Genomic DNA, 14,627 nt, shown 5'->3' with positions numbered 1-14,627 from the left:
GACCGCGAGATTGTGACCTGGCTGAAGTCGGATGCTTAACCGACTGCGCCACCCAGGCGCCCCACGTCTCCATTTTACAATGGAGGAGACGGAGACTCAAGTGCACACGACACCAGGGCTGGGGCAAAGCAAATCTGGGCCTGTAGTTCCTCCCTTAGCTTCTAGAACATTCCATCCTGGTGTTCTTCCCATCTCCCTGGTCGCCTTATCTGCCTCTTTGCTGGTTCCTCCTCATCCTTACTTGGCCTTTTCCCTTCTCTGTTTACCCTCACTTCGGGGTCAGGTTTTCTCAAACCTTGGGGACCATGATGTTGTGTCCCCACACAAATCCTGGGACTCGGACGCAAACAATTCCAGCGTTTTGTGAACATATGTATATGCCCTTATGATACGCGTCCATCTTGTCTCGTTTTCTTTGAAACACTGATCACAAGCCACTCTGTTGGTTTCATTATCCACCAGCAGGTCTTGGCCATAAAAGATGATGCCTTAGATCCCCGCCTGTCAAGTGCGGCCCTAATATCTCCTGAGAGCTTCTCTCTGGCCCTGACCCAGACCTGCTGACTCAGAACCTGCATTTTATCGAGACCTCCAGGGCACTCATGTGCACATTAAGCTTGAGAAGGGCTGTTCTGGGCACCCTCATCCAGACAAATGGCTTTAAGTACCATCTATATACTGATGGCTCCCAGCTTTCTATTTGCAGCCAGAACTCTCCCCCGCCCCCCCTGCCCCCCCCCCCCCCCCCCGCCACGAGGCTCCAGGCTCCTGGATTGTGAATAAGCAGCTCAGACTTCCCGTGTCCAAAACCACGTTCTGCTGATTCTCTGCCAAGCGCTCCTGTCTCTGTGTCTCCATCTTCAGAACGTGACGATTCCACCCCCCTCTCATTGCTCAAGCTTTGAACCTTGACTCTCACACCTCTCGTCCAACCTACAAGCAAACCTTGGTGGCGGCGCTCCCAAATTCCCAGTGTTTGGGGGGTTCCCACTACCCCACAGCTACTGCCCAGGTCAGGACCAGAACCTCTTAGAATATTGTAGTCACCTCATGGAGCTCCCTGCCGCACCCCCCCCCCCCGCCCCCACGGCTTACCCCAGGCCATTCTGCACACAGTAAAGGGAGGCTGTTAAAGTGAAGTCAGATTCCAGCCCTTCTGCTCCACCCCCTCAGATGGCCAGCGAGGCTTCCCCGTCCCCTCTCCAACCTCATCTTCTGCTCTTCTCCCCCTGGCCCCCCACACTCAGCCGCCCTGGCCTCCCGTGCTGTTCCTTGAATGCGCCAAGCACATGCCCACCTCAGGGCCTTTGCACTTGCCATTCCCTCTCTCTGAAACACTGTTCCCCTAGATAAGCCCAGGGCGCTCGCTCCTCATTCTTAAACCACAGATCGAATGTCGCACGGTCAGTGAGGACTTCTGCAACTGTTGCCGTTAAAATAGCCCCCTCCTCACATCAGCAACTGGTCTCCATCTGACACACTATACAGTATTTACTTTGTCCGTCTCCCTCTCGAGAACACAAGTTCCATGAGGGCGAGGGCCTTGCTCTGTTCGCTACCAAATGCCCATCACTTCCAATAGTGCCCGGCCCATGGGAGGTATTTGGCTAAGTACTGATGGGAATAAATGAATGGGCTGTGCATACGTTGTGATCCTCAGGTGCCAGGGGGTGGGTGCTGGAAGCATTCTGAGCCCAAGGACAGGGTCTCTGATGGGGGGGGAATGACCCCCCCAAGGGTACGTGGTGGTCACAAGGGTCAGTGGTCCTGCCAGACGCTGCTGTGTTCCAGAAGAGAGAAGTCCCTCAAAGTCTCCCTGTCACTCCCCAAGTACAGGTTGGCTTTTCTGATGAAACCCACTCCCCGAAGTCTGAAGAGCCCACGAGGACCACCTAGGAGGCGAAAGAATTCTACCGGGCCAGGATCCTAGAACCTCTAAGTTATAGGGCTCAGGGTTCATAGAAAGAGAAGCTGAGGCCCACGAAGGGGAGAGACTCACCCAGCACCCCATGAACCATGGAGGGCACCACAGGCAGGAGACCCTGAACCAGAACCCTAGGAAGAGGGAAGAAGCAGGAGGGGCAGGTGAGGGTCTAGCCCTGTGCCTCTGCTTTGCTGTGTGGCTTGGGACAAGTCACACCGCCTCTCTGGGTCAGCTTCCCCAACGAGGAAGCCCTGTGGTCACAGGCTGCACATGTGCAGTAGGGCTCTGGCCTCCCACCCCTGCAAAGCCCCCCCACTGTGGAGCCGCCAGGCCTTCCTGTTTACTCGAGGCCCCTCTCGAGACTGGGAGGCCGCAGCCTTGGCCTCCTCTGCTCCCCGCTTCCTTCCTCTCCCACTTCAGCGCCTCCGGCCAGGCCCTCAGGGCCCTTGAGGCCAAGACTTAGGGGCGCAGTCCAGCCGGGGGGGCATCTGAGGCCACCACCCCCGCAGAGCACTCTCTCTCTGAGACCCTGAGGTCTCTGGCTGGTCATAATGTTCCGGCACCTTGGGACAAAGCTGTTGCCTGGAGCGTCCCTAGAGACGTGAAGAGTGTGACAGCGGGACTGTCTCCTGTCTGGATCCAGTGCCACACCCACCTCCCAGCCCACGCTAGCGGATGAGCACTCGTGCTCCCTGACCCCAGAGACTCTCTCTCCTCCCCACCCCCAGGGTCCAGGCCTCCGCTGAGCAGGTTCTCCCTGAGCTACCCAAAGTGTGGGCCACGGACCAGGAGCTGAGCCTCGCTGCCCAGACCTGCCCTGCTGAAGCAGAATCAGCTTTTTAACCAGACCCGGGAGATTTGCTTGCACAGGAAGCCTGGGTGCACGCAGTTCTGGTCCCCTGCCTGTTGTTGTTGTTTTTAGTGTTTGTTTATTTATTTTGAGGGAGAGGGAGAGAGAGAATCCCCAGCGGGCTCTGCACCTGTCAGCACAGAGCCCGACATGGGGCCTGATCTCATGAACCACGAGGTCATGACCTGAGCCCAAATCAAGAGACGCTTAACCGACTGAGCCAGCCAGGCGCCCGCACCATCCCCTCCCCCCCCTCCCCGGGGTTAAAGTCCTTCCTGGGCCTCATCCCTTAGGTGTTCTTGTCTCCGAGGCTGAGCCTGAATCTATGATGCCTTTACAACTAACTTCCAATTTCCAAGAAATTTAGGGGATGGAGAAGGTGGGACGACACCAGAAGGAAGCAAAGGGTGAATCTGGAAGGAGTTTTCTGCAGGACAACTGGTCCCGCCACAGGCCTGTGTCATCACCAGAGCAGGGCCATCCTGGTTGACAGAGGCCTGACAAATATCGCACCCGAATGCGGCGTGGGGTCCTGGGTTGCACCCTGATTTCAACAAAGATGCGTTTTGGGGACCTTTGGGGCAAGTTGCATGTGGACTATTATATATTATGATATTAGTGTTAACTTAGTGTTATTGAAGCTCTGAGTTGTGGTTAGGTAGGAAGATGTCCTTGCTTTTTAGAGTCATACTTTAGGGGTGGAATTTTTCTCATTTGTAATTTACTGTAAATACGTTGTCAAAAGTAAAACAGTAATGAGGAAATATAGGGAAATGATAACAATTACTGTATGTTGGTGTTCACTGTATTATTTCCTCCAATTTTCAATTTGTTTACAATTTTTCATTAATGGGGCACCCGGGTGACTCAGTCGGTTGAGTGTCCGACTTCGGCTCAGGTCATGATCTCACGGTTTGTGGGTTCGAGCCTCGCGTCGGGCTCTGGGCTGATGGCTCAGAGCCTGGAGACTGCTTCCAATTCTGTGTCTCCCTCTCTCTCTGCCCCTCTCCTGCTCACGCTCTCTCTCTCTCAGAAATAAACATTGAAAACAAAACAAAACAAAAGTCCTCTTTCTGAGACTCCCATTGCCCCTAGAGGAGAGACTAGATGTTTGGGTCAGCATTCAAGGCCCTGCAAATCTGGCCCCTCCAGGCTTGTCTCTTGCTACTGTACCCCCTTCTCACCCGTATTCCATCCAACAGGCCTCTGTGACTCGGCAGAGCTGTTCCCTCTACCCTTCCGTGCCCTGTCTTACAGTGAAGAGAGCTCCTAGGAATGTTCAAGGCCCCGCTCCAGAGCTCCAGCTCAAGGAACCCGCTGCCACCAGGGGACCCCTGTGCACTCAGCTGCTAAAAACTGATCTCAGTTTTGTGAGCACGGGCCCCCTCCTGGCGCTGGAGGTGGAGGGGGAGGGGGGGCACATCCCAGCAGGTGGCGGCTTATGAGCCTGTCTTGCCAGCACAGCCGGGTGCTTGCTCTGGAAAACACGCACAGAGGACACCCTCAAAGGGAGTGTCTGTGGTAGCAGGGACCGGGTGATGGTCACTGGAGCTTTTACATTTCCGTGTTTTTTCAAGCCGCTTCTTGTTTTAAGCGCATAAAGTGATTCTGCGGTGAACAGTAGTTGGGGTCAGCCTAGATTGTCATTCACCTGGGACACACCTGGAGTGACAGTGCAGTAACTAGAAAAAAACACAGATGACGAAGAGGCTTCTGTCAGGTGATCTCCGTAGCGCCTCGTCATCTTTGGCGTGTTTTTCGCCGCTCGTTTTCGGCGTGTTTTCTCCGCGTCTCTTCCCCGTTGATCCCCGCAGCCCTGCGCTAGGTGCGTGTGCGCGTGTTAGCCCGCTTGGACGGATGTGCCCGCTGCCGGAGGTGGAAGGTCACAGAGAGATCGAGGCCCCCCCGCACACCCCAGCTGGCACGGGGAACAGAGGCCAGCAGCAGAGACCTGCCCTCCCGCACCCACCCGGGGCCAGAAGGCTCATCCCCCCACGACGCCTGCCTTCTACCACCTCCCCTGTGCTGGCTTTACTTGTGCTGTTATTCTTTCAATAGACTCACCTTTCGTAACTTAAATATGTTTATTTTAAAGGAAAGTTTAAATAACTAATGCAGAAGGGAGACCAGCCACGCTTGCCATATATAAAAGGGGACACACCTTGGGCCCAATCAGCCCCACGTCGCGTTTCGGTCCAGCCAGGTGTGGCCCGCTGAAGGTTCTCTTGGCTCTAAAGGGAGTCGGCGGGGACTAGGACGGGTGTTAAGGACACGTGAGCACCAAGTTGAGCCTTCCTCAGTGAGGAGGTCACAGAGTGAAAGAACAGAAAAGGGAAGGTGCTCCTCCCCCAGGGATTTCTGGGGCGCCCCCGAAGCACCCCAGCCCTGCACCATCCCCAAGGCCGCTCTGGTCTCGGCTCCCGCAGGCCCCGGTGACTCCCTCCCACACCCCCGTTCAGCGTGTTCTCGTCCTACCCTTGGGAGGGGAGGGGTGCAGGGGGCACGGACCCTAACTCAGATTTGGAAACGGGCTCAGAAAGGGCAGGCTGTGACCCGTCCGGGGAGGCACCGGTGGGAGGCCCTTCGTGTCTCGCCTCCTCAGGGAGGTGCCGCGGACCCTTCCATCTCGATGCCCTTTCCGGACGCTCAGAACTTCTTACACGCAGGAGGCCAATTACTGCCCCCCCAGCCAGCTGACATGTGCCACCCCCACTGCCCAGGAAGCCCCCCACAGCCTATAACCTCACTGCCTACTGCACACAGGCCCCAGTGGGGTTCAGCATAGAAAACATGCTCAGAGACATGAGGGGTCAGGGCCAAGGCCGCACAGCAAGGGTTCAGAGGAACGCAGTCCAAGGCCCAGCTCTGCCTGACCACAAGTCCCTGAGAGCAAGGATCCTGCCTCAGTCACCCAGGACCCCCAGACCCAGCATGCCCTGGGTGAGGAAGGGCCCTGGGTCTTCCTTCCCCTGGTACTAGGGGAGGGCAGCTGGCAGAGGCGGGGTGAGGGGCTTGAGGAGGACTGGGAGGGTGAGGGGCTGTTGGAGGCCACATCACGTGGATCAACTCCAGTGAAAGCAAAGAAAAAGGAATAAAACCGAATGTCCTTGGAAATTCCTTTAGTGCTTGGCTGTCCATGAAAACAGGATAAAGTGGCTTCCTCTGTCTGTGCTCCAGCCGGGCAGGGTGGAGGCGTTGAGCTCAGGCCAGGACAGCCTCAGGTCAGCACGGGGTGGGGGTGGGGGGGGGGTGGGCAGCAGGGGAAGGGGCTCCAGTGCTGCTACTTGAGGGCATCCAGGTGGGTGCAGACTTGGGAGAAGACATTGTCCACGGAGCCTTCGGCATTGACCTGCAGGGAGACGCCCGGGAGGGCAGAGATGCTGGGGAGGGCCATGCGGGCCTCATTGGGGCAGGGGCTCACTTCCCCCAGAGGTGTGGCCTGACTCTCTGAGCCCAGCCACAGGGGACAGGAGCCCATCACGGAGCCAGCGGGGAAACCAAGGCCCGGAATGGAGGGCTGGCCCAGGGTCACGGGGATTTTGGCCAACCCAGGCAAAACTCCAGATTCCTGGGGCTACCCGCGGCCTGCAGGGGGCGCACCTTGCGTACGATGCCACGTTTCTCATAAAAGGCGATGACAGGTTCTGTGGCCTTGTAGTAGGTCTCTAGTCGCTTCTTGATGGTCTCCTCATTGTCATCCACACGCCCGCTGGTCTCTCCACGCTTCAGGAGCCGCTGGGTCATGGTCTCAGGGCCTGCGTCCACATACAGCAGCAGCGTGGGCTGTCCGATCTGCGGGTGGGGCGGCAGTCACAGGGGCCCCATTCCCGTCCCCAGGGCCATCTCCTCCCCATCCTCCCATGCCTGAGGCCTCACCTGAGACCCACTCAGATCAGACCATCAAGCCCTTCCCCAGGGCAGCCTAAAGGACCTTCCTAAAACTACTCCTCTGCTCCAATCTCTCCCATAGCTCTCCAGTGCCCTCAGAGAGGGCCTCCCGCCTTCCTCACCTTGTGTTTCCCACTCCTTTGCTCTCCTGGCTTCAGTCACACCGATTCTCTGAAGTCTAGGCTCTCGTCAACCTCCTCCCAAGCCAGGCCTTCGCTCATGCCAAGAATCCTCATCCTCAATCCCAAGTACTTGCCTTCAGATTTGAGCTAAAATCTCATTCCTCTGGGGCAGTCTGCCCAGATGCAACCCACGCCCCCCCACCCCGCCCACCGTCCCCAGCCCTCTGGGGCACACTCTTGAGTCCCCTTTACTTCTCTGCCCAGAATGTCTCAGGAGGCCTCTGGTGATTCACTTAGTGTCCCTCTTCCCTTGCCAGTCCAGGAGCCCCTAAGGACATCAAGGCATCTGTCTGACACAGCAGGGCTGGACAGGACTTGACTGAGGGGTGACTGGCTGCCGAGCTCTGGGGGGTTCTGAATAACGTCACTGTTGTTGGAATAAGCTGGGAAGGGCAAGGAAGGAGGCTGACCTGTCCTCCTTCGGTGAGGCCCTGATGCCCCCTGGTGTCCAGATCTGAGAAGACGTGTTGCCAGGACCCCTGGAGCCCATGGCAGGGCTGGGCCCTTGCGCTGAGCCCACCACCCACAGTGGCGCCCCCAACAGCCCCAGGAAGGAAGGAGACTTTTAGTAATCTCATTTTCTAGATGTGGCCCTGAGGGTCAGAGGTGACGTCACACAGCTGGTATGGGTGGGTCATGACAGGACGTGCCTTGAGGCTGCCTAGCACCTGACCACAGGGTCCATGGCCTCCCAGTCTGAAGGAAGCCCAGCCTGCTTCCATTTCAAAGACAGGGCAACCGAGGCCCAGAGCAGGGTAGACACTTTCTTGAGGTCCTGCGGGCACTTCAAGGTCAGGAAATCCAATCTCCTTCCACTGGAGGAGGCTCAAAGTTATGGAAGCCCAAAGGTGGCCCCAGCATCACAGGCTTGGGAAGTGGGGGTTGGGGGTCTGGTCCTGCCCCAGCCTGTCGGGATGCCTGGTCCTCCCCACAAGGCCAGGGAGGAGTCCCTCTGCCAAGAAAACCTCCTTGAGCCCAGCCCCCACCCTTGCACTTGCTTGCAGCCCTGTTTCCCTAGTATGACCTGTGACACCGGAGGCGTGGGTGTATGTGTGTGTGCCCACGTGTATGCGTATGTGTATATCCCTGTGTATCAGTGAGCTGTGTCCATGTACGTACATGTATGTGCGTTGCCAGACATGTGTGCACATGTATGCGTGCCTGTGTGCATGTGTGTATGTGCCTGTGGCTTTGTGCTGTGTATGTGCACGCACACGTGCGTGTGCTTGGGGCCTGTGTGCGTATGTCTGGGAGAGGTGCCCCCACCCTGTTTTCCTGGTGGGAAGCTGTTCAGGCAACTCGGGGCCGTCATCCTCAAGGCCTACTTTTTCTAGGCCTTGCACAGACTCCCCGCGGCCCACGGAAGGAGACTGGACTCCCCTCCCTGGCACTGGAGGCCTCCAGCCAGGCCTGAATCGCCTCTCCCACATCATCCTGGTTGCCCTGCCCCATAGATTCTCTTCTCCCCATGCCAGCTGGAGCCTTCCAGCCCTGTCCCTCCCACTCCCTGGCCCTCTGTGTTCCTAAGGTGCCAAGCCCCACTTTTGGAGGGTACATTCTCTCTAATCTCCATTCTGCTCCTTAAGGCAGCTGCCAACTGTGTCTTCCCATTTTGCAAATGGGGGGGACACTGAGGGTCAGGGAGGCAGGATGATTGGCCTCAGGCCTGTTGAGCTGGAACCTGAGCTCGGGTTTGTGAGCTCCCCAGCCTGTGCTTCCTCCTCTTCTAGACTTTTCTTCTAAACTTCTAGAAAGACTTCCAGAAAGTCTTCTCCAGTTTCCCTCCTTATCCCTCTCCCCACCCCAACCCCACAATCAGTGTCTCTTTGCCCCAAACTCTCTCTGGCCATCATGGCAGCCCTCTTTCCACCTGACCACCCCACATCACAGCTCCCAGGTGCACCCACCAAGTTGCACTTACCTTCCGCTCAAACTCCTCTCCCTGCTGTACTTCCCGAGGGTAGCCATCGATCAGGAAGCCTTTGGAAGTATCTACCTTGGCCACCATGGCATCTCGGAGCATGTCCAACACTGTCTCCTGGGGGCACCGGAAAAGATGGAGGGGTCATGAGCCCCTCTCCCTCCGCCTTCTTCTAGGCCTCTGCCCTAATAAAGAAGTTCCCAACAAGCCTCTCTCTCCAGGAAGCTTCCTTTGAATGTGAAGGCTTGACTGGCTGATTAAATCATTCATTCACCCATTCGTTCATTCATTCAATAATATCGATGGAGCCCCTGTTCCCAGCCAGCTCCCGTCCAGGGCTCTGAGGACACCACTGTGAACAAAGCAGGCCTTTCTCAAGAAGCTCACAGTGTGGTGAGGCCGGTTCATCAATTTCCAAACATGGCACAGGTTGAATGGGCAGAGAAGGAGTGATAAAATTAGGGGGTCTGAGCCCAAATCTGTGGAGCCAGGAGGGTCTGAAAGCTGAGGAGGAAAGAACATTCCAGGCAGGAAGGAATATAATGAGTTGGACGGGACAGAAAGGCCAGGGCAGCTGGAGGGCGGAGAGCTGGGGAGAGGGGGGTTGAGTGGGTGGAGTGAGGCTAAAGGGGTCAGCAGGGCAGGGTCCTAGAGGCTCTGGGAGCTTCTAGAAGGAATTTTCTGCCGAGGGCCATGAGGACCAAAGCCAGGAGTGTTTGGAGCCAGGGAAGGTCAAGGCAGAGTGTCATGGGCTCTGCTGGCTGGAGCCCACTCAGGGCCACCGTCACCCCCCACCCCACCAGGCCCACTCACCAGTGGCACCAGCTGCCCCTTCTCCATGATTTCCGACAGCATCTTGCCCCTGGCCGAGCCCGAGCTGACCTCGGCCCGCAGGAGGTCCCCGGTGGAGAGGTGGGTGTAGCCGTACTTCTGGACAATCTTCTCACACTGGGTGCCCTTCCCCGAGCCGGGCCCTCCTGCAAGCGCCCACCCGTTCAGAAGCCCCAGGAAATGGGGCCGCCGCAGGGATAGGGTCACCCCGCAGAGAAGGGGCAGCGCCCCGGGGTGCCACCCTAGGCCCAGGCTCCCACCGACGCCCGCAAAGAGCCTCCCTGCTGGCCGCCTTCCCCGCCTGCCTTGGACTCACCCACCACAAAGATGATCTTGGTTTTCTTCAGCTTCTCTGTGGGGGAGAAGAGGGGAGCAGAGTTCAGTCACTCGCTTGGCAAACAGTACCTCGGGAGGGACAGGCCTGGGCCGGGCCCTCTAAAGCCTGGAGCCACTGAGGGGCTCGGACGCCCACCTTCGCAGCCCCTCCCTGTGGGCGGCTGGGCAAGGGCGGGTCACCTCTGGCCTTACAGTCTTCCGTGTTGTGGAGGTTTCTCACGCAGCAGGCCCCCATGGTTCCCGTTCTGCTGTGTCCCCTACCCTTTCCCTCCCAGACCCCAGGCCTGCCCATCGCCCGCCTTCCCTGGGCGTGGGCGGTTCAAACGTGGAGTCGGCAACCACAACATACGTTGCCCCGGAGACGGTTGCCAGGGAAGCCGGCTGCGGTGGGCACAAAGAACCCTTGCCCAGAGTGGGAGGTGCGCTGATGCTCCCGCCTCAGCCCCGCCCTTAGAACTCAGCAGGACCACAGCCTCACCAGACGGAGGGAAACTGAGGCCTGCTCCAAGGGCGCCAGACCCAGAACCGGAAGCTGGGCCCTCTTCCCAGGCGGCCCGGCCTTCCCCTCTTCCCAGGGGAGAAGAAGGTCCTCACTGTGTAACCTTAGGAATGGAGTCCCCGGCCCTCTCTGGCTCTCTGTCCCTCCCCACTGACGAAGGCCTGGCAGCTCCCAGGGGCCCTCTGGCCCCGAGGCTGGAAACCCAGAGGAGTCATCTGTAGAACAACTTCTCCCGAGGGCTCCCATCAGCTGCCTGCCGTGGGCCGGCTACCACCTGGAGGTGGGGGAGGCCACAGCCCGGTGGCAGCTGCTGTTCGGAGCCCGAGGGGTGGCAGGGTGACCGCCGGCTCGGGCGGCAGCAGCGGGCTCCTTTAAGGGCCACCCAGGCTGAGGCACAACGCCAAGGATGGGGCCGTGATGCCGCCAGGAGGCGGGCCTGCCAGGCTCCCTGCTGGCCCCATGTCTCCCTCCAGGTCCCAGCCCATAGCAGCCAGGAGGGCCCCAGACATCCTCAAAGACCCACCCTCTCTGGACAACGGGGAGACTGAGTCCCACAGAGGCGTTGGGCGCTGCCTCGTCCTTGTTAGGCTTGGCATTTACACACCTGGGGCCTCTCCCCAGGGCTAGCCTCCCCTTGCTAGCGCCCACCCTTTCTAGAAAGAGGCAGGGATTCAGCTCTATAAATACCAGTGTAGGAGGTGAGCTGTGGGGCCCTCAGGAGCCTCAAGGAGGCCTCATCGCTTCTGAAATTAATCCTGGAGCTGGCGCATCCCGTGAGATGCCTGAGGAGGATGTCGGAGGCTCCCAGACGGGCCCCTCTGGCAGCCCCAGAACCTCCCCCAACCCTTCCCAGAATGTCTCCTGAAAGCACGCCCCCTTAACAGATGGGCACACTGAGGCCCAGGCAATGAGCAGCAAAGAAGAGACTCACTACCTTCCATCCTGCTGAGGTCTGGGGAGCCGAGTCAGCGCTCTGCAAGACAAGGGCACAGGTGGGGCCGGTGAGGGGGGCTCTCCTCCATCCTGCCTCTGCTCCTGCCCAGCCCCACGGTGTGCCCCAGGCCCTGATGCTCCCAGCGGCACCGGGCAGCGAAGGCCCCCGGCAGGTTGGGTGACCTCGGGAAAGTCACCTTTCCTCCGTGTGTGTCCGCTGCCTCACCTGTAACAAAAGGGCGGCAGCCCCCTCCTGTCCACCTTTTCCCGCTGGAGGAGCCGGGTGGTGAGGGCGGTGCTGAGGGACGGAAACAGTGACATCAGCACCTGCTGGGCCGCTCCCTTTGTGAGTCCCAGAAAACAGGCGTCTGCCCAACACCTTGGTGATGCTCCCCCGGGGCCAGGAGGAAAGACTTGTGGAGGCCAGACAGGGGGAACTTGAGCTGCAATACATCTCACCTGGGGTGGGGTTTGGACAAGGATGCTCAAAGGGACATCACGGAGGCCCGAGGGGGTGGAAGCTGTAGGAGCTGCTCATGGGGGACACAGCCCTGTACAGCTGTCATGGGGGATCCCCGGCTCTCACCACCCCCCACATGGCCCCTGCCCCCTCACCCCCTCGAGGACCGTGTTCCTCAGCATGTGAGTCCACCCCGACCCCTCTGGGGACCCCACTCTGCTTCAACGTCCCCTCCCACCTACAGTTACCACCTACACACCTCTGGCCTCCGTTCCCCACCCCACCCCCCCGCCGGCCCTCCCCAAGGCTACCAGCTACCATCACAGCCACTCTTGCCTTGACCTTTGACGCCTGCCACAGCATTCCTCCCGCCTGGCATGCCCGCAACCCCAGGCCCTTTACTCCTCGCTCTCACTTTGGCTCCAGGTTCCCAGGACCCCTGCCTCTGCCCAGGCAGCCCCGGCCTCCCTCCCCAGCCCTGTGAGTCTACAGCCCCTGGACAGGCCCCAAGACCTTCCCACGTCCCCAGCTCCGTGCCCTATTACCCAGCCAGAGGCCCTGTCTTCTCTCACACCCGACTTCCACCCTGCCCACCCCCATCCCAACCCTCTTGCTCCCGATCCTCTCTGCAGTCTGTGTCCTCAACACCATTTCCTTGTTCCAAGCAGGGCACCTGGCCACTGCCCCAGCCTCCCGTGGGTCTCTCCATACCCCACCAGGCAGTCCGCAGGATTTTCTGTGATAAGCATCAGACCACATCGCTCACCTGCTTAAAACCCTTCCACTTGTGGCTCCTTGGCTCCAAAGATAAAGCCTGGGCCCCTAACATGGCTGACAGGACTCGGTAACCTGCCCCCCCCCCCCCCCCCGCAGCCTTCACAGCCACCGCTTGAACCGCCTGGAGCTTCCTCACCCACCATGACTGCGTCCCACCTCCAGGCCCAGCTACTGTTGCACCTGATGCCTGGATGCCTCTCCCCAGGTGCTATTGTTTGGGACCCAGTTCAGGTGTCACCTCCTTCAGGAAGCCTTCCTGGACTCCGTCCTCCGCTCCCACACTGGCAGGTGCCTCCTTCGAACGCCCCCAGCGTAGCACATACCACACGGTATCGGACCTCTCTGTGGAACTGTAGGCCTGTGTGCCCCACCAGACCGGGCCTGGCCCCAGGCTGAGCATAGGGCTGGGGGCCTCACTCCGCCTCCCAGCTGTCTTGGGATGGATTTGAGGCTCGGAGAGAAGGAGAAACTTGCTCCAGAGCCAGGCTGGGGTCAAACTCAGGGTTGCATTTTCTGCTGCTTTAGGCCTGGCACCCAGTAGGTCTTTCAGCAGGTTTATTGGCCGCTCCACCACTCGTGGGCCATGAGTTATAGCCTTTTTCCTGCTGAGTGTGCTTAGGGAAGGGCAGACGCTGCCAATGGCCCGCAGCAGCTGGCAGGGGAGGAGGAGGGTCCCCAGGCCAGGGAGAGCCTGCAGTGACCCTGAAGAGTGGCCTCCAACCCACCTTGCCCTGCCTCTTCCCAGTAACCTAAGCCCCTCTGTCCTGCTGGCACCTGCCACTTCCTTCGTCCAAAATAACTTGAGTCGTGAGGAGGCATCACAGAGGCCAGGGGTCCAGGACGGAGTTGGGTTACAGGCTCAGCACCCAGACCTTATAAGGCCCCCGATCCAGGCTGCAGCAACTCCTCTCATGACTGGGTGGTCTGCTGAGGGGCCTGGGGAACAGGGGCCTGGGGGGACAGCGACCTAAGGGCTCATCGCTCAGCTGTGTGACCTTGGGCACCTGGTGTCCCCTCTCTGGGCCTGTATCCCCAGGCCGTGACCTGCTTCTGCTGGAGAGTCCTGAGTGGATATCTGAGCAGTGCTCAGAAAAGGTGGCCCTAGGGCTCCCTTAGAGCCCTCACCAATCATCCGGGGGTCTTCCCGTCCCCCCCCCCCCCCCCCCCCCCCCCGCCAGCGCTCAAAACGACATGGCAGGACAGCTCCTCCAATCACAAAGGCTGCCCCTGCCAGGTCCTCCGGGGCAGGGAGTCAGGCCACAGCCCCCTTCCCCGGGCCCCAGCTGGGACGTGCCAAGGGCAGGGACCTGGAGCCCCAGCCCCAGGAGTGCCAGCCGGGACAAAGGGGCGACTGTCTAGGAGGCTAGGAAGGACGGCAACACACATCCCCCCGCAGGGGCACACGCAGGGTGGCACAAACACCCAGAACAGAGCCTGGGGAGAACAGACAGGCCAAAATACACACAGATCATAACCACCGACACAAACACACAGCCGCACAAACCCCAAGGATGCCCCGACACACACAGGCTGGCGCCCCCCCCCCCCGGGCGCGCGCGGCTTCCCCACGCCCCGCAGAGGCGCCCCCCGCGCGCCCAGACATGCACACGGGCACACACTGACCTGGGGGAGGGGTGCGGCGGGCGCCGGGGCCAGTGGTGCCCTGCCCGTCCTCGCCGGCCGCCCGCAAAGGCGACTATTTATAAGGCTGTCAGCAGCGCGCAGCATGCCGGGAGCCAGCGCTCCGCGAGGGCAGGGAGGGGGGAAGGAGGGAGGGAGAGCGGACCGGGAGGAGGGTGGGGGGCCGGACCGGGGTGAGCCCCGATGGGAAGCCAGAGCAAGGCCGGCGCCTCCCCGCCGCGCATCCCCCCGCTGGCTGTGCCTGCACACAGCACAGCACTTAACAGTTTGCAGAGGGCTTTCCGTTCCTGCCTGACCTCCCGTGTGCCCACATCTCGGCGGGGGAACAGGACCCGGCTTCCTGTAGGACAGCTGGGGAAACTGAGACCCGGAGAGAAGAGGCTCT

General features: G+C 59.8%; 1 protein-coding gene across 3 annotated transcripts; it reads right to left on the bottom strand.

Moving 5' to 3' along the window:
• Positions 1-5,876: 5,876 nt before the first annotated feature.
• AK1 (adenylate kinase 1) lies at positions 5,877-14,307 on the bottom strand. Of its 3 annotated transcripts, none has more exons than XM_027035206.2 (7): positions 14,225-14,307; positions 11,366-11,404; positions 9,913-9,948; positions 9,579-9,742; positions 8,766-8,882; positions 6,375-6,566; positions 5,877-6,123 (listed from the first exon to the last, which is right to left on the bottom strand). In XM_027035206.2, exons 2-7 carry the CDS (start codon positions 11,370-11,372, stop codon positions 6,055-6,057), a joined length of 585 nt encoding a protein of 194 aa, XP_026891007.1. In that variant the 5' UTR covers positions 11,373-11,404; positions 14,225-14,307; the 3' UTR covers positions 5,877-6,054. The 3 variants fall into 3 exon arrangements, with proteins under 3 accessions (XP_026891007.1, XP_026891008.1, XP_026891006.2); XM_027035207.2 differs by lacking the exon at positions 14,225-14,307 and adding an exon at positions 11,591-11,668; XM_027035205.2 differs by lacking the exons at positions 11,366-11,404; positions 14,225-14,307 and adding an exon at positions 10,113-10,239.
• Positions 14,308-14,627: the final 320 nt, after the last annotated feature.

The sequence above is a fragment of the Acinonyx jubatus genome, chromosome D4 (assembly GCF_027475565.1).
Source record: "Acinonyx jubatus isolate Ajub_Pintada_27869175 chromosome D4, VMU_Ajub_asm_v1.0, whole genome shotgun sequence".
Taxonomy (NCBI): domain Eukaryota; kingdom Metazoa; phylum Chordata; class Mammalia; order Carnivora; family Felidae; genus Acinonyx; species Acinonyx jubatus.
This window is presented reverse-complemented; position numbering and strand designations above follow the sequence as displayed.

Coding starts and splice junctions, on each gene's coding strand:
- AK1 (XM_027035205.2), bottom strand. CDS start 10,224: ATGGGCAGGCCTGGGGTCTGGGAGGGAAAGGGTAGGGGACACAGCAGA. Junction 9,949..10,112: donor GGAAGACTGTAAGGCCAGAG/GTGACCCGCCCT, acceptor TCTCCCCCACAG/AGAAGCTGAAGAAAACCAAG. Junction 6,124..6,374: donor AACGTGGCATCGTACGCAAG/GTGCGCCCCCTG, acceptor GTCTCCCTGCAG/GTCAATGCCGAAGGCTCCGT.